The sequence below is a fragment of the Sarcophilus harrisii genome, chromosome 6 (assembly GCF_902635505.1).
Source record: "Sarcophilus harrisii chromosome 6, mSarHar1.11, whole genome shotgun sequence".
In the NCBI taxonomy this organism is placed as follows: domain Eukaryota; kingdom Metazoa; phylum Chordata; class Mammalia; order Dasyuromorphia; family Dasyuridae; genus Sarcophilus; species Sarcophilus harrisii.
The window spans coordinates 85110174-85127504 of record NC_045431.1 but is presented as its reverse complement, the minus strand read 5'-3'; the positions used below and the strand labels follow the sequence as shown (position 1 = coordinate 85127504).

The 17331-nt window shown below is 36.1% G+C and overlaps 1 protein-coding gene across 1 annotated transcript in view; it reads right to left on the bottom strand.

The window, feature by feature from the left end:
* Window positions 1-16169, bottom strand: part of RXFP1 (relaxin family peptide receptor 1) — a 162428-nt gene extending 146259 nt beyond the window's left edge. The window contains exon 1 of the mRNA XM_031944184.1: window positions 15918-16169. Coding sequence (XP_031800044.1) covers window positions 15918-15966 — 49 coding nt within the window. The 5' untranslated portion in view covers window positions 15967-16169. The remainder of the gene's footprint in view (window positions 1-15917) is intronic.
* Between the last annotated feature and the right edge of the window lie 1162 nt (window positions 16170-17331).

The following is a 17331-nucleotide window of genomic DNA, read 5'->3' as shown; positions in this document are numbered from 1 at the left end:
ATCTCACTCTCTTTCCTGCCTCTGATCGGGACCTTGGCAGGAGACACTGGTACTTTGCCTGAGGGCTCTGAATTTAGCATTTCTGGTGAAATCCTTCAGCAGAAGGATCAGTAGCATTTAGCACCTAATTAGCAATAATGATTAATTAAAATAGAAAGCTACCAGATGTGTTTCTTCCTCTCCTTCAGGATATGACAGGTGAGGCTCCTTACTTGGCTCGTCCCGGAGTCTACTTCCTGCTTGTTTCCCTTAAGCACAAAATCCCTACTTCCAGTTCTGTCAGTTTTCTTGATCACCCATGGATTTGAATCAATTATCCTTTGGCTTCTATAGCATAGAGTTACTTGATTTCTTTCTCATCTATTCTACAACTATATTTTTTTTGCACCATCCACTCCTGTGCTATTTTAATGTTTTAATTGTGCTGCTTGTAAGCCTTTTCATGGTCCTAACCCACCTACCTAACTCCAGTCTCTCTCCCCATTTCATTCAATTTTTTGCATTGCAGTTAGAACAATTTTCCTAAAGTAAAGGTCCATCTATGTCACTTTGCCCTACTCAATAAACTTCAATAGCTCCCTCTTAGCTTTGTGATAAAATATAAATACCTCTGTTTGTCATTTGAAGTTCTTTACAACCTGCCACTAACTTACTGTTCTGGCTTTTTAGAATACTAATTCTGTTGAGCCCTGGATAAAAAAAAATCATAGCCACCACCCCCCTCCTTGCCATTTAGGCCTGGAAATTGAATTTTAAAAAGAGCCCAGGAAAAATCTTAAAGCTCTGACCACCTTTACATACCATTGTATCATAAAAAAAATCCAGGAGCATTATCTGGATTCTTGCTAGGATAATTCCTCCTCCTTTTGAGTATTGCCCCAGCCTCACTGTCTTTTGCCCTCGACCTTCTTATCTTGATCCCTGTCCTATCAGGATAAAGTTATGATTCTTTCCTGGAGTTATGGCTTGTCTGTCCTCCCAATGCTCTTGCCCCTCTTAACTTCCTTTGTTTCCCCAATAAGACTGTATACTCAGGTTATGTATTCTGTTTGCAAACCCTAATTAGTTTAAACCCTATATAAGTTCCCTGCCTTGGTTTTTCTGGACTGAATGGGCAAGAATTCCATCTGGTCAATTAGTTTAAACTCCATATTAAAGATTAAAAACCAATCTCTGCTTGTATCAGTTTCTCTGGAATTATAATTCTTCTCATCCCCCCCCCCCATTCTACTTATACTATCTAGTGAAAACAGCCTTTTTTGCTATTACTTTTCACTTTTATTTCTGTGTTTTACATTGGCTATCCCTCAAGCCCAGTGTGAATTCTTTCTTCATCTCTATTTCTTAGAACTTTTATTTCTTTCAAAACCTAGCTTAGAGAGTTTCAAAATACTTGGGAATTCTTCTGCCAAGATCTAACAGGAATTACATGAACACAATTATGAAATATTTTATAAAAAGATAAATCTAAATAACCATAGAAATATTAATTGCTCATGGATAGGCTGAATCAATATGATGAAATGATAATACTTTCTAAATTGCTTTATTTGGTCAGTGCCATACAAAACTATCAGTGCATAACCAAACCATACCAAACTACTTTATAGAGCTAAAAAAATAACAAAAAATTGTCTGGAAAAAAAAGACAAGAACATCAAGAGAGTTAATGAAAAAAATTGGAGGGAAAGGGATTTAATGGTATTAGATAACAAACTATATTGCAAAATCATAATCAATTATCAAAACAATTTGGTACTGGGTGACAAGTTTAACTGTGGAATAGCTTAAGTATATAATCTAAATAAACAAATAGCACAATAACCTAGTGCTTGATAAATCTAAAGATCCTAGCTACTGGGGCAAGAACTCACCATTTGACAAAAACTACTGAGAAAGTAGTATAACAGAAATGAATAAATCAACATCTTTTACTGTATTCCAAGAGAAATTACAAATGAGTAAATGAGTTAAACATAAAGGAGTTCTTCATAATTTGAAGAACATGGAAGAAATTTCCAGTCAGATCTATAGATAGGGGAAGAATTCAAGACCGAACAAGAAATAGAGAGGTTCACTGGAGATAAAATAGAAGATTTTGATTACATAAGATGAAAAAGTATGTGCACAAGCAAAACCAATTTAGCAAAAATGAGAGATTCAGAAAGTTGGGAAAAATATTTATAGCAAGCTTCTCTGATAAAGATCTCATTTCTAGGATATTTAGAGAACTGATTAAAATGTATAAGAATAGAAGCCATTTCTCAATGTATAAATGGTGAAAGGATATGAGTAAGCAGTTTTCAGAGGAAGAAATCCAAGCTATCAAAAATCATGTGAAACTAGTGCTCTAAATCAGAGGTGTCAAATTCATTTCAGTCTCCTTAGCAGAACCAGATTAAAATGTAATTAGTAGATATTTAACAAAATAATAAAAAACAGTAGATAATGTTAATTTGACACTTTGAATATCAATATTCAATGACAGGGATCCCTTTCCATTTATTCTTATTCTATGACACTAAATAAACACTAATAGAAGACTACAAATTAAAACAATTGGAAGTTCACAACTTGGCAAAATGGGTCAAAAAAAGAAAATTACAAATGTTAGAGAAGCTTGTAGGGTAAACAGGTAAATTAATGCTATGTCATTGGAAATATGAATTAGTCTAATCATTTTGGAAAGTTGTGTGGAGCTATGTCCAAATTGTGCCTACATTTTGACTCAGTGTACTGTAACTGAATCTCTACTCCCAAGATAGAAAAGAAAGAGAAAAAGGACCATGTGGTCAAAAAATATTTTTAGCAGTTCTTTTTGTAGTAGCAAATAGCTGGAAACTAAAGGAGTGCTTGTCAATTGGGAAATGACTGAACAAGTTAGTATATATATGAATATAATAAAATACTATTGGGTTGTAAACAACGACCAAGGGCATTGTTTCAGAGAACAATGAGAAGACTAGTATGAACTACTATAAAGAGCAGAACCTAGGGAACAATTTATTATAGATATAAACAACTTTTGTTTTTTTTTGCAAGACAGAATTAAGTGGTTTACCTAGAGTCACAGAGCTAGTAAGTAATAAATGAATGAGGCTGTATTTGAGTTCAGGTCTTCCTGCTGCCAGAAAAATGAACAACTTTGAATGACTGGGGAACTCTCTGATGAACAAAATGACCAACCACAATTATAGAAAACTCATGATGAAGCATGTTGCCCACCTCCATTTAGAGTGGTGATGAAATCAGAGTATAGATTAATGTGTGTGCACACATACATACACAGTATATTTTATATATGTATGAATATATGTGTATATAAGACATGGGTACTGTAAGAATTTGTTTTGTTTCACTAAATATATATATATATATATATATATATATATATATATATATATATTTGTAATGGGTTTTGCTTTTATCGTTTTCTGGGGTGAGGGTGGGATAGAGGTGGGAAGGGAAGATGAAATGAATAGAAGAGAATGCCGACCTGAAAATAAAATAAAACTGAGCTAATAAAACTATCTCAAATGCCATGTTTGAATAAAACCTTTCCTGATTTCCCTAGCTGCTAGTGTCTTCTCATTTTGCCCTGGTTAGTGTGTCTGTTTCATATATACCTGTTTATTTTCACATTCCTCTATAAACTCCTTAAGAGCAGAGACTGCATTTTTATCTTTGTATCATAGGATCATAGATTGAGAGTTTCAAGAGAACTTAGAATCTCTCTGATCAATCCCCTTCATTTTTTAGATGAAGAACTATGACTCAGAGAGACTAAAGGGCCTGCCTGTTCAATGCCACGCAGGTTTTACATGGCAGAGAAAGGATCAGATTCTGATTCTAAAACCAAGACTCTTTTTACCATACTATCCCATCTTAGTGCCTAACATACTGCTTGGTATATAGAAGGCACTTAATAAATGTCTAATCAGTTTCAGTAGTGCTAAAGGGGACAGGTATCTACTCTATTTTTTATCTCCAAAATATAGAGAATATCTCTTGCAATTAATTGCTTAATAATTGTCTTTATAATTACAAAGGATAATGGTAATGATGTAGAGGAAGCTTCCTCTGTGTGTTAATGAAGGAAATCTAAAGATAGCTGGATAAGAAACGCTAGGAAGAAAGCAGGACAGAATTTTCCACTGACATGGACTTGATAAGAAACTACTTACTTTTTGGTAGCTTCAGGGCTGACTGCTCAGTTTTGGGAAAATGCACTGAAACACAACTCACAAAAGCAAGCTCTTATGTCTGAGAATTTGATTTCCTGTGCAGCAAATTTACCAGATTACTGCTAGGGATAGCAATTATTAGGATGGAAATTAGACTCTAAATTACTTGCCAAACTAGCCAACCACTTCAATTAATATAACGATATAATGAAGGAGGCTAAGGGAAGGGAAGCTAACCAAAAGAAAGGAGACAAACATTTATTAAACACCTACTATGTGTCAAACATATGCTAAGCGCTTTACAAATATTCTCTCATTCGATCTTTACAACAACTTTGGAAGGAAAATGCTATAACGACTACCATTTTACAATTGTGGAAACTGAGATAGACAGAGGCTAAAGTGACTTGATCATGCTCATATAATAAATGTTTGAGAAAATTTGAATTTAGTTCTTCCTGACTTTAGGTCAAGAGCTCTATCTACTATAATACCAAGTTGGATGAGCAGTGTTTTCTATTCTAATTTTAAAGGATTTGGGGAAGTGGACATTTTGATGAATTTAATGTTGGCCTTGGGGTCTCCAAAATGGTAGAAAAATTAGAGAGCAAGATGGCCATAGATGAATCAAAGGTTTCCAATCTGATCTGGGAAAAGATTTAAAATATCAAGAGATTGAGAGAGAAATGAGTCAGTTTTCAGCCCAGTTGAAGTAAGATCTAATGTACCAATTTAGTATGGAAAGAAGGACTAATGAAGGGCATGGAAAAAAGAAGGGGTGAGAATCAAAGGTTAAATATAATTTTACATAATGAGTGACAATGATAATGAGCTGTTGTGGAAGCTAATATCCAAGGACCTTATTAATGATGTTTGATTATTTTTACACTTGGAGCATGTGTGGTTTGGATAAATTCACAGATCACTTAATAGATAAAAGAATCTGATTTCTCTGCAGTCAATTCATGGACATTTATTTGCATATTTTAAGAATAAAATGAAACTAGTTCATATCTATTTGCATATTCTATTCCATCAAATTCTAATTCCACTTTGATAAAATGGAATAAAGTATATCATCACCAATTATTTCTACAAAGCAGAAGTGACATGATAAGCATTTGAAAGTGGGTCCGTCTGTTGCCAAGGTGAGGAGGGGCAGAAAGGCCAGGGGAGTTCTTAGAATACCAGCTCAGCAAAAGAAGCAAGTTAAATAATTTATCACAAAGCCAGGACACTTTGTTGATTAGTTTTAACCCAATCCAACAAATAGCCAAGCATCTTGCTTTTTGAAGGCCGCAAAGACAAAGACAATACGGTGCCATTCTTAACTTCACATTTTAGTGGGATTTAGAATACTTATATAAAATATTTCAGGGGGAGTCAGGAGAGACTTTGTGGAAGTTGTAGTGTTAGAACTGAATCCAGAAATAAAATCAGGATTTGGAGAAGTGGAGGAGACAAAAGCATTTTAGGCTTCTCCAGAATTTAGACTGAGGAGTTTTAATTGCCAGGCTGAAAAAAGGAATGACTACCCTGACTCTAAGGTTGTAAAGATAAATAAGAGAGATGAAAAATGGCAAAGGGAAAAACTCACTCCTAATCTTAGCAAGTCCCTTTGCTAACCTGACCTCGTTTCCCCATTTTAATAATACTTGTAATACCTGTCTTACAAACTGTTTGAGAGGAAAGTGCTTGGTCTTATCATTTGGTTCATCCTTTTTGGGCTCCTTCTTTCAGAGGGAATTGAGGGGAATACTAAGAACTTTACAGGTCAATTAATTATAATTATTTTAAAATTCTCAAACCCTTGAATTTATTTGGTCCATTCAGACTTTTCATCTAAGATTAGTATCCCAGAAACAGCCAGATTGATAGAAGAATCACTAAATGCAGTTCCTGAAGACAATAGAATACTATCAATCCCTTTATTTTTTCTGTTCTATTCCCAGTGGCTGGCATCTGCTTACCAGGAACTGGGGAATGGGAAAGGGCTGCAAGTCTCCTTATTAATTTAATATGATCTCCAATTTTTCTCCACCCCAGTTGAATCAGATTCATTATGTAAAATTCTGATTTTTTTCTGGAGAGGGGGATAATAAGGCAATTAAAAGTATTGCTTTATGTCCTGGAACTAAAACAGATATAGATACCTTGAGGGACGATGAAGCAATGAGACAGGCACATCCTCAAAATACTTTTTGCTTGTTTTTTAAATGATAGATAAACCTCATACTTAGCTTTATTGCATGTGACCTCTAGGGCCACAGTTGTGCACTCTGGGCAAGGTTCAGTTTGCAGGTAGAATTGGTATGGGCTATGAAGCAAATATACTGTTGGGAGCTATAGGCAGTGACAGCTTAAACAATACCAAGGATTTAGTGAGAGGGTTAAACCCTGGATTAAACATTCCTTGAAAAAAAAGTGGGCCTCCACAAGAAAAACTTTGATAAGGAAGTGGAGGCTCAGGGAGAGAAGAGACAAGGAGTACAGAAGCTGGGCCAATAAGAGGAAGTGGAGATAATCATAAATAGACCAAGAGAGAGGCCTATGGACAATGCTACATTTCCTCCATCCCAGTAGGGAAGGGCCTGCCATCAGGCAGAGGGGGAAGAGGAGAGACAAAGAAAAAGACACTGAGAGAAGTGGAATCAGAGAGAAACTCAGATATAAAAAGAGAGAAGGAAAAGAAGAAGGAGGAAGAGGAGGAGGAGGAGGACAGAGACAGAGACAGAAAAAAGAGACAGAGAAACAAAGACACAGTGACAGAGACAAAGAGAGACAGAAATAGAGAGAGAGAAATATACAGACTGAAACACAGAGACTTTAGAGATAGACAGAAAGGGAGAGGCAGAGGACAAACAACACATAATCACAGAAAGAATCAGAAAGTAGAGGTGGAGACAGGGAGAAAGAACAGTGAAGGACAGAGAGAGAGGCAGAGGCACCAAAGAGCTATAAATATCATAGAGCCATGAATTGAGGAGGAAAGCCATGTAATTGCCTTCTCCTTCTCCTTTTCCTTGTCTTTTTCCTTCTCCTTCTTCTCCTTCCTCTTCATCTTCCTCCTCCTCCTCCTTCTCCTCCTTTTCTTCCTTTCTCCTTCTTCTTCTTCTCTCTCTCTGTCTCGTTCTCTTTCTCTCTCTCTCTCTCTCTCTCTCTCTCTCTCTCTCTCTCTCTCTCTCTCTCTCTCTCTCTCTCCCTCTCTCCCTCCCTCCTCACTACACTTGTGATCTCTCTCTCCACTACACATCAGTGAATGCCCTAGTTAAAAATGATTCTTTCTTCAAATATCCAACCATTCTTAATTGTAATTCATTCTCTCTTATTTTCTTATTTCATGAGTTTTATTTTGTTTTTGAATTGGGTGACCTCTATATGGCTCATATAGATCCTTGAACAAGGTGGGATCTACTAGAGATTAGAGGGACAATTCTTAACATCCTCCAGATTGAAGAATTTTCTCAATTGTCAGTGGACTCAAATATAAGCACTTTTCTGCTTCTTTTTTGGATTAAGTTAAATAAAACTCATTTCATACTTGTTGTTTTGTTTACCTTAGAGCTTATTCAGAAGCTGGAGCTGGAGTCCTGGTTTTAGAAAAAAATTGACTCGAGTTTCCCTGGATGGGATCAAAAAATCAGAGATATTTGAGACATTGAAGTCATGCCCAAATCTGTTTGGTCACGATTTGATACATGGGTTGCAAAGTTTCCCACCAGCTTCTAGAAAGATGTCATCCATCTACCTGAGGAAATTTTATCTGGGTATACGGCAAATTTTGGCAGACTTTCTTTCTTATTCCAGGAAAGCCATCAAATCTCTATCCTGATATTATCTTCACTCCATCTCTCTTTCCAGGGTGTAGAACACTCATTGAGGGCTCTGTGTGATCACTTTAGGTGGGTGGCTTTAAGACCAAGTATAGAAACAGAAAATTTAAAGCAGAATGAAATGAGGGGAAAATAAAGTATACAGTATATGTACAAATACACGATAAACTGCATGGAGTTGGTTAGATTAGGAAGAGCTCAACTCCACTGTTTTGTTATTAAGAGGCAACAGAATTCAGAAAGCTCATTTCCTTATTGAAGATGACCTGTATTTCTCTGGATATGTTTAATCCCAGTGAAGACTAGTGAACAGGGATGGAAAAGAGTGCTCTGGGGGACTGCAATAAAACATTTTTTCCCCTCTGACTCCTTTCTCATCTCTGTGCTATCAACAGTCTGATGAGCATCTTCTCTTTTAAATGTCACTAAATGAAAGTGGTAAACGGGGAGCACTCTCAAGGATGCAAGATTTTATCTGTACAATCATAGGATTTGCCTGCTTTGTAAAAAATAATTAAACTCGAAAGTGGGTGTGGACAACCCAGATTACTAAAGCCAACGATAATCTTTGGCTAAATCCTTTTGTGTTTTAACATGGCACTGCCTCCTTTGCCCCATTCTGCCTTCAAATATGTCTTGGCCTTCAATAGACCTTGGAATTCAGAAAAAAGGCAATTCAAAAGAAAATAAAATTTAGGAAATAAAAGAGAATAAATTATAATTAAGAATAGTTGGATATTTGAGGAAAGGATATTTTTAACAAAGGAATTCACTGAGAGGGAGAAGGAATAAGAAAGAGATACAAAGAACAGAGAGATAAAGGCACAGAGACAGAGGAGAAAAAAGAGGAGGAAGGGAAAGAGGGAAAAAGGAGAGAGAGAGAAAGAGAAGAGGAGGAGGAAAAAGAAAAAATGAAGAAAGGGGAGGAGGAAGGGTTAAAAGGGGATGGAAAGAGAGAGAGGGGAATGGAGGAAGAGACAGAGATAGAGATGGAGAACAACAGACAGAAGTGGAGAGAAAAGTTTGGAGGGAGGAGAAAGGAAGAGAAAAAGAGTGATATAAAGAAAAAGAGAAGGGGGAAGGAAAAGGATAAGGGGAGGGAAAGCTCAAGAAAAAGAGAGGAAGAAGGAACGAGACAGAGATACAGAGAATAACAGAGAGAGATAGGCAGAGAAAGAGGAGAAAGAAGGAAGGAGGAAAGGGAAAGAGGAGAAAGAGACAGAGATAGAGACAGGGGCAGGGAGACAGAGACAGAGATAGACAGAGAGACCAAGATAGAGAGAAAGAGAGATAGAGACAGACTCAGAGAAAAGAAAAGGAGACAGAGGTCAAGAAAGACATATAGTGAAAAGAATGGTATAATAGTAGCTTTTTGCTAACTGTGTGAACAAATCACTTAGGTTTTCCAGGTTCTTTGGTTTCCTCCTCTGTATGTTCACTTAGTAAGCATTTTAAAAATTAGTGGTGATTCATTGATCAGTTAGTCATAGGAGCATAGATTTAGAGCTGGAAGGGATCTCAGAAGCCATTTGGTCTAAACCTCTCATTTCACAGATGAGGAAATGAAGGCCAAGGGAGATTTTGAGACTAACTCTAGATCAACCAAGTTGTAAATGTCAGAGGCAGAATTTTAACTCAAGTCCTTTGTCCCTAGATCTGAAATCAAATGGTTAGGCTACCAGATCTCTAAGCTTGTTTCTGGCTCTAAATCTGTGTTCCTATGATTTGCTAGTGAAGCAGAAAGTTGAAAACAGAAAAAAAGTTTTCCTTTCCTTTCTTCTCTCTATATATGTAATTATATCAAGAAACTTTATGTGATTTTAACATACACATAGGAGACAGCTTTTTAGTTAAGAATCCTTAAGGCCTTATTTTTATGGAATAAAAACAACTTAAGGCAGTTAGGTATCCCTTTCTTCCTTCCTTCCTTCCTTCCTTCCTTCCTTCCTTCCTTCCTTCCTTCCTTCCTTCCTTCCTTCCTTCCTTCCTTCCTCTTCTTTTCTTCCCTTCATCCTTCTTCCCTTCCTTCCTCTCTCTCTCTTTCTCTCTCTCTCTCTCTCTCTCTCTCTCTCTCTCTCTCTCTCTCTCTCTCTGTAAAAAGAAGTTAAACTCTAATAAAAATGCATCTGGAGGCAAAGCAATTAATTTGTTTTCTTTTTTCCCCTTTTTTAAAAATTATTTTTTATTTTTGCTGAGGCAATTGGGGTTAAGTGACTTGCCCAGGGTCACACAGATAGAAAGTGTTAATGTCTGAGGCCAGATTTGGACTCAGGTACTTCTGACTTCAGGGCTGGGTGCTCTACCCACTGTTCCACCTCCAACAAACATTTATTATTCATTTACTATATATAAGGAAAGCCCTGTCTTGGATACTGGAGACCCCCATAGAAACAAAACTGTTTTTCCAGAGTAACTGACTTTCTACAGTGGGTGAAGTGGGATAGAGATAGGGAAAGTCACTTCGATTTTATGGGTATGGGCGACTTTATCTGTTAAGTGACAAAACTGATTCAGATAACCTTGAAGGGTATTTGAGTTTCTTCCTCTCTCTAAACCTATGCTCTTGTAAGCATGTATACTTGTCCATAAACACAAAGGCAACAGCTCACAGAGGTCTAGTGGACTCCCCAGCATGCTTTTCCTACAAAAGGATAATTCAAGGTTACATAGGTATTGTCAAGCCTCAATTAGTTGGAGCACAAACAGTTCTTATCTACTTGTTTTTTTTTTTTTTTTTTGTTTTGTTTTTTGTTTTTTTTTTTTGCCTTCCATTTCTCTTTTATGAGAATCAGACAATAGCAAGCTGATCTCTGGTATTTATTCAACTTTCAAAGTTCAGCCCACTCTCCTACACCTTTCAATTTGTGCTTAATACAGTATTGCCCATTTGTCATTGCTACTCATGATCATGACCATAGGACATTGAAAAAATCCAGGTCATTAAAAACATGTGGTTTGTTTTAATCAGGGATCTATGGCTTGGTAAGATTCAGTAGAGTTTGTTCTTTGAGAAGCCAAGGATTCATTGAATGAGGCTCTTATTGAGCTCAGATGGTTGATCCATGTAAGATGATGGACTGCTCTCTGAAAGCCAAAATGATGAGGCTAGTTTGAGGGGCTTTGTAGCTGGCCAAAAAGTGGACAGGAAAGTTTTATGGCCATGGCAAGTTAATGGAGAGATTTTGATCTACATTGGTAAGAGAAATTACCACAATGTTGAAAATAAAGCTCTAACAAAGCATTTGAAGGATTTTATGTTTTATTTCAACAAAATATAATCCTTTAAATTCTATTAAGCCTAATTGAAACAATTGATAGATAAATGATAATGGCAACATGGTCTTGGGATGGTACCCGGAGGCAGGACCCCTGCATTTGGATCGCCATTCTCCCCCTTATTTTCTGTGGAGTTTTGGATGTCACTTAATAATCTGTCATATCTCTTGTTTTTTTTTTTACCATCTATTGAATGAGCCAGTTGGATTAGTGACTAAGGTCTCTTTCATCCCTAAATCTATCCTCCTACAATTTTTCTTGCCCTGTCTAGAAAGCTGGTACAAATGGTCTCTTGAGGTTTTTCTAATTTAAAGATCTTTAAAAAATATTTATTAGCAGGAACAAAACCAACAAGTATATATGGTTATCAAGCATAACACTTTAGGGAAAAAATCTAATTAACTAGAACATATTTTCTTTAACTATTTTTTATTTTATTTTGATCCCAATCCCGATGTGTAGGAAGTTATTTACTTTACAAATATAATACCATATATCCTTATTAATTTAATTGTGCAGAAGAGAAAGTGCTGATAATGATATTCTATGAAGATTTCTCAAATTTCCTTTCTCCTTTAAGATTAAAAATATGATTATGAGTGAAAAGACTGAGCACTACAAAATTTTTAGCATAACCTAAGAAAAACAGAAAAGTAAAATGCAAGAAGGAATGTATCTGCAGTTTTCTTTTAAAAAGAAAATATTTTATTTTTTCTTTTCTAGAATAGTCAACTAACCCCATTTTCTCCTTTTGCATGTGTTAATCAAGATAAGTTGCATTCCTGCCCAAGAATGCCTCCTCCCTATTCATGACTATGAAGGATCATTGCAAGCAGCCAGACTAAACAGTGGACAGAGATGCCAGTGCTAAAAGATAAATTTCCTAAAAGGAACTAAGTGGCCAGAAGGTAAAAAGAGTAAATCTGAGTGAATAGGATAAGCTGTAGTCTAATCTCTTGTATGATCTTCTACTTTCTGAGTTAATGAGCTCTTGAAAGCAGTGGCAGCCCCAAATTTTGCAATGGGCTATTTGTCTTGGGAGCATTATCTCCCCACTTTCTCCTTCCTCTCTTACTAGATCTCCTTTCCTACTTTCTAGCTTCCCACAATGGCTCCTTCTTGGCTTTCCTAGCACTATTCCATGTCCCATTTCTGCTAAATCCTGCTAGGGTTAACCCATAATGAAGGTATTAACTGACAAAGGCTTATGGATCTCATGTGGTGGCAGCCTCCTTCAGTAATAAGAATCCTGAAAGAGGAAGGAATAAAAGGATCTGGGTTCAAATTCTAACTCACATTTTGGGTGAAATCATCAAAACTCTTTGCATTTTCTCACCTCAGAGTCCTTTGTAAAAAGAGCCTATTTGACTAAGCCATCATCTCTAATATCTCTTCTATGCTAAAAATTATGGTCCTGAGACATGGAACTTCTAGGCTCAATTCAGAAATAATTACTGTGAGATGTTACAAAATGTCATTTAACCTTGCTGAACCTCAGTGTTTTTTCTCTACAATGGGGGCAGGGGAGCAATAGTATCTCCCTTGCTTATTTTGCAGCACTGTGATGGCTGTAGTGCTGTGGGAACGGTATTGGGATGGTAAACATGTTCAAGTATGCCTTAGTCACTTACCATTAGTATACCTATGTAAACATCACTAATTCTCTGTGAATCTCAGCAACCTTATGAGTTGAGTGGGAATAGGGATTTTTGTACTCTTTATCAATCAAAGTCTTCAAGAAGGAAGAATTTTGTAAATTATAAAGCTCTCTATGGTGAGTTTTTATGACTATGAAGGTAAATATGTTTTTATAAACTATGCAAACATATGATGATATTATTAATAAGAAATGATAATTTAAATATGCCTGAAAAATTTTCAAGACAAAAAGAATTTAATTTAATTAATTTATTTATTTTTCATTTTATATTTTCATTCATTTATATATTTATTTTTTTTATTTTTGGATAAGTTTATCAAAAAAATAAATAAAAGAGGAAATACAGAACTGTACAAGTTATTGAAGAAAGTATTGCTTATTCTAAGTAGGCCTAAGAATACACATATATTTAAAAACCACATAGGACTTTTGCAAAACTTGAATATGCATAAGGGCATAGAAATATTTAAAAGATGCAAAGAGGCACAAATGATATATATATATATATATATGTAAAAGTAAATTAAGGAATGTAATTTTAATGATAGGATTTAATATTTCATTAAGAGGGGAACGCTCAATACCTTCTCAAATGACATTTTGAACACACCTGCCTTTTTTTTTTTGCTGGTTCTCTGCATTTTCCCCTCTTGAAGAGTTCCCAAGAACATATAAGTAATCATAAAGAGTGAACAATTGGAGTCAATGAATACTTCTATTTTGTACTGTGGCCACTAATTTGAAAGTAAAGAACATTTCCCCTCCTTCCCCAAGTAATTGTTATAGGATTTGACAGATGAAAACATTTTCTTACTTAGCTTTCCTTTATTCATTCAATGGGTTTTGAACCCTACTGGATGTGAAGTCTGGAGGGACTGGTTTAATTCATTTAGTCAAAGTTGTTTCTGAAATTGTCCCTAAACCTTTCAAACAATTCTGAATTCTTCTTCATCCCCACTTTCATCATTGTCCTTCACATTAACATGGAGCTTCACAGTTAAATTCATTTTCTTCATGGCAACCCATGAATTAGATGATATATGTAGGATTTGCCATTTTACAAACGAGACTGAGGTTTAGGGAGTTGTGGTCACACATATACTAAATGGCACAGTCAAGACTGACTTTCTGACACCAATTCTAGGCCTTGTTCCATTTTATATCATTACTATGTTGTATATTTAAAAAAAACTTGCCTATTTAACTTGTGCATTTAATGGAAAATGTATATCAGAAGAAACTGGAAAATCCATTGGAGATTTATATGCTGCTACTGATGTCTCAAATATTATCAAAGGCTTTTCAAACTCTAGTCTATAACCAGAAACCTCTCCATCTCTGACATGGAGGTCTCCTGTGTGACTTCGGGTAAATTGCTAACTTCATTGTCTCTCAGCATCTTTTCCTGCAAAATAGGAAGTTGGACTAGATCAAGAATTATTAACTTGGGGTCCATGAACTGTGGAAAATGCATAAATAACTGTATTTCAATATAATTGGTTTTCTTTTAAATTTTATTTTATGCAATTAAATACCTTATTCTGAGAAGAGGCTCATTGGTTGTACCACATTGCCAAGGGTCCACAATACAAAAATAGCTTTGGACTATCTGATTTCTGAGAGCCTTTCTAGTCTAGATCTGTGCTCCTCTGATCTTTTGCTGTGTACCTTGATTTTTCTGTATGTTAAATGGGAGTGGCAATAATTAAGATGAAGTTGTGCTGTGCTGGTAACTGACAAAGAGCTTAATAAGTTTTCTCTTCTACCATGATAGAACTGTTGCCAAGCCTGCGTTGACCATATTTCTTCTACGCTGTCCACCTTGTAGCTCCATCTTTGAGTTGGAGAGGGGATGAGGATAGAATGAAAGAAAAGGGGGAAAGGAGGGAAAAAATGGCAAAAGGGACTCTCAATTGCCCCTAATCAGAAGCAGGGAAATGAGATTATTAAAAACAGATAAGAACAGTCTCTCTTCCTTGCCCCTGCCCATCCTATTCCCCAAATCCTGGCAGTAATATCATCCTCAATTTTAAGAATGAATATATAAATCAAATCTTGGCCACTATAAGAAGGTTAAATACAGAAATAGCTACAATCTTGTGAGTTGTGAATTTCTTAAGATCCAAACATTGTTGGCTAGCAGATATTCAAGGTGCTGAGAAACTTTCCTCCATTCTGTCGGCTGGCCCTGCCTACCTTGTCATCTGTCTTTTGGTGCCTTTTTTTCTAAGATAGAAATGAAATCAGGAGTATGATTCTATAGGGATATCCACACTCAGATGTAGTTCATGCAAAACAGAGCTTTCCTCTTCAGTGAAACGGTTTCCTGAAAAGTAAATAACTGGCTAGAGGAAGCACGGTTTGCTTTTATAACAAAAGTGAAAGAACTGCTCAGAGCTTACGGTGATATTTTAAACGATTCCTGTTGTATTACCATTTTTCTGTTGTTAAATGGAGAGCAAGAAAATGTGATTTAGACAGAAGCACATATGCAGAGGTCTTTCCAACAGTAATCACAAATAAGATATTAAAGTCATAAAGAAGGGGGTAAAATAAGACAGCTCCCATTAGAAACATTTCTGAACATTTACCCTGGCATGAACTATCAGTAATATTGCTTGGATAGAACTTCTTCAAAGATCTTTACCCCCTTTTTTTTTTTTAAATAAAGGCATTTTCTTATCAAGTACAACTAACATAGAGTATACAAACAGGCACGTGTAAAGCATTAGATGGATTTTTAACCTTGCTTACAATGATCGACTCTGACAGTACATCATAGATTAAATAAACATAGAAATTCATTAAAAAGAATAATCTTAAAGAGAGCAAGTTTGAACATTCTTCCTCTTCTCCCTCATGCATTTTTCTTACTAACATAAATATAGTCATAAATATTCATGTAAATGTGCCCAGTTCATGACATGCTAAAGTATATATAAATAAAATGCTAAACATACTTACAATATTTCCCAGTGATTAAGATGTAGAAGAAGATGGAAACAGCTGTCATTTCTTTCCCTCTTAGTAACTAATTAATAAAAGTGAACAAAATCTGGTCTTGGCTTCTAGATAGCTTACAGCTCACAGTAGTTATTACATATGCTATTTCTGACTGCAGTCGTAGCAGCTATAAAGCAGTCTTTCTTGCTTTCTTTCCCATCCCCTCTCTCTTGTTCTCTCTCATTTCCTCTCCCTCTCTCCCTCCCTCTCTTTCCTCTCTGACTCCCCTCTGCTTTTTTTTCCCCTCCTTGTTTTTTCTTTCTCTCTTGTCTCCCCTCTGTTCTGTTCTTTGTCTCCTTCCCTCTCCTCTCCTCTCCTCTTCTCTTCTCTTCTCTTCTCTTCTCTTCTCTTCTCTTCTCTTCTCTTCTCTTCTCTTCTCTTCTCTTCTCTTCTCTTCTTCTCTTCTCTTCTCTTCTCTTCTCTTCTCTTCTCTTCTCTTCTCTTCTCTTCTCTTCTCTTCTCTTCTCTTCTCTTCTCTTCTCTTCTCTTCTCTTCTCTTCTCTTCTCTTCTCTTCTCTTCTCTTCTCTTCTCTTTCTCTCTCTCTCTCTCTCTCTCTCTCTTTCTCTCTCTCTCTCTCTCTCTCCTTTTCTGTTTCCCTCAATCCTCTCTCACTTCTCAGTTCTTTTACTGCCTTTTCCTCTCTCTCTCTTTCCCCACCCCTTTTCCCCATTCCCTTTCTTCCCATTTACCTGAAATCTTTGTTCTTTTCTCCTTTTTATGTATTACTTCCTTTCTCTAACACACACACACACACACACACACACACTCCTCACTGCCACACTCTTAATATCTTTAAACTGAAATAGGAAAAAAAAAGTTTCAAATGGAGAACATTCAGTCTTTCCTTGATTACTCTGCAGATCTTACTTTCGTGCTTTGTTAAAAACTGTGTGTGTGTGTACTGATAAATATCTGAATCATACTACTATAAGGAATAAAAGCTAAAGGTACACAAATCAAAATGTTTTTTTTAAAGTGACTTCGGGTCAGGAAAAAAAAAGGATGATCTAATAGAAACTTAGCTTAGCTAAGGCAAAACACCACCCTAGAGTTTGAAAAGTAATTGCATAGTGAAAGGATAAGTGTCAGAGCAATCTCATTTTGGGTTAGCATATATAATTATAGTCACGAATTAGAATAATGTCTTTTTCATGGATCAATAAAAATGAGAAAATACATCTTGAAATCTAGTAAAGAGGCAGGTTTTCGTCTAGTGATAGCTATTGTAAAGATTATACAGATCACCTGAAGGGAAAAAGGATTGAGGAGTGATCCCCTGAGTAGTACCTACATACAGTTGCCTCTTGAGTGCCACGATTGAATGCTCTTGTGAAAATTTACTCGGGCTTCCAACGACTCTGCAGGTAGAATCCC